Source organism: Charadrius vociferus, unplaced genomic scaffold (assembly GCF_000708025.1).
Source record: "Charadrius vociferus isolate BGI_N301 unplaced genomic scaffold, ASM70802v2 scaffold843, whole genome shotgun sequence".
Classification (NCBI taxonomy): Eukaryota; Metazoa; Chordata; class Aves; order Charadriiformes; family Charadriidae; genus Charadrius; species Charadrius vociferus.
In genome coordinates this window covers 24,888-25,860 of record NW_009647430.1, presented here as the reverse complement: position 1 = coordinate 25,860, position 973 = coordinate 24,888, and the positions used below count along the sequence as shown (strand labels likewise).

The 973-nt window shown below is 53.4% G+C and overlaps 2 protein-coding genes across 2 annotated transcripts in view; one reads left to right on the top strand and one right to left on the bottom strand.

Moving 5' to 3' along the window:
• Positions 1–75, bottom strand: part of INCENP (inner centromere protein antigens 135/155kDa) — a 17,102-nt gene extending 17,027 nt beyond the window's left edge. The window contains exon 1 of the mRNA XM_009880565.1: positions 41–75. Within this exon, the coding sequence (XP_009878867.1) occupies positions 41–75 (35 nt within the window). The remainder of the gene's footprint in view (positions 1–40) is intronic.
• LOC104282471 (inner centromere protein-like) overlaps positions 74–973 on the top strand; it is a 17,056-nt gene continuing 16,156 nt past the window's right edge. Inside the window, exons 1-2 of the mRNA XM_009880564.1 lie at positions 74–210; positions 527–640. Of these exons, the coding sequence (XP_009878866.1) occupies positions 74–210; positions 527–640 (251 nt within the window). The remainder of the gene's footprint in view (positions 211–526; positions 641–973) is intronic.

Below are 973 nucleotides of genomic sequence, written 5' to 3'. Positions count from 1 at the left end.
GTGTCCTCCCTCCCGCCGGCCGGCCCCGGTGCCTGCGAGCCTTCGCCTCCCCCGCTGTGTTTCAGGCAGGGCCATGGCGGAGGCCGACGGTCCCACGCAGCTGCTGGAGGTGTGCGGGCAGAGGCTGTCCCGGTTCCTCCATAACGCCAAGCACAAGCACTTGGCCTGGCTGCGCGAGGCGGAGGAGCAGGGCCTGCGGATGCTGGAGAGGTACGGGGGGACCTCTCCGGGCCCCGGGGAGCTCACAGCCCCTCTGAGCACAAGGCCGTGCGTGCTCCCGGCTGCTGGTGGGCCAGCCCCAGTGTGAGCCGGGTGGGCCTTGGGTTTCGCAGCTGAGCGGCTGTGGTTTAACATAGCTGTGCGTTCAGCAGCTCATTTTGAGCCTTGGTGTAAGCTGGCTGGTGCTTTCACTCTGCTTGTTTCTCACCCAACGCTCATCCTTCTCAATGAGTGACCCTTATTTTGTGGGTAGTGTTTTTAGGCATGGGGGGAGCCCATCTGTCTTCTGCATTTGTCTACCCAACAGCAACTTTGGGGCTGAGCCTGAATTAATGTCCAAAACACCATCACAGAGGAGGCATCCCAAGAAAAGGCGGTCCTCCTGCCTGAAAGACGAAAATAAGGAGCCAAACAGGAGGAGGTAGGTGAGTCGGTTTGTTCTGGCTCTGCCACACGAAGTAGTAGCTGTTTGTATATATGCATCCATGAGGATGTAAAATAACTGCTTTATTCCCTGAGTTAGCAAATACATTTAAAAGGGCATGTCAAGATCAATCAGCATGTTGATTCTTGTGAAAGTCTGTGGTAGAGCTGGGTGTTTTCCTTCACTCTTTTTGGGGTTTTTTTGCGTGGTTAGAAACAAAGACTAATAAATACTTTCTTTTCTTGTCTGTTTGGATTTGGGTTTTGTCTGATTTGATTTTGTTTCAGCACAATTTTGACCTGAGGTTGTTCCTGGTGTTCATTCCCTACA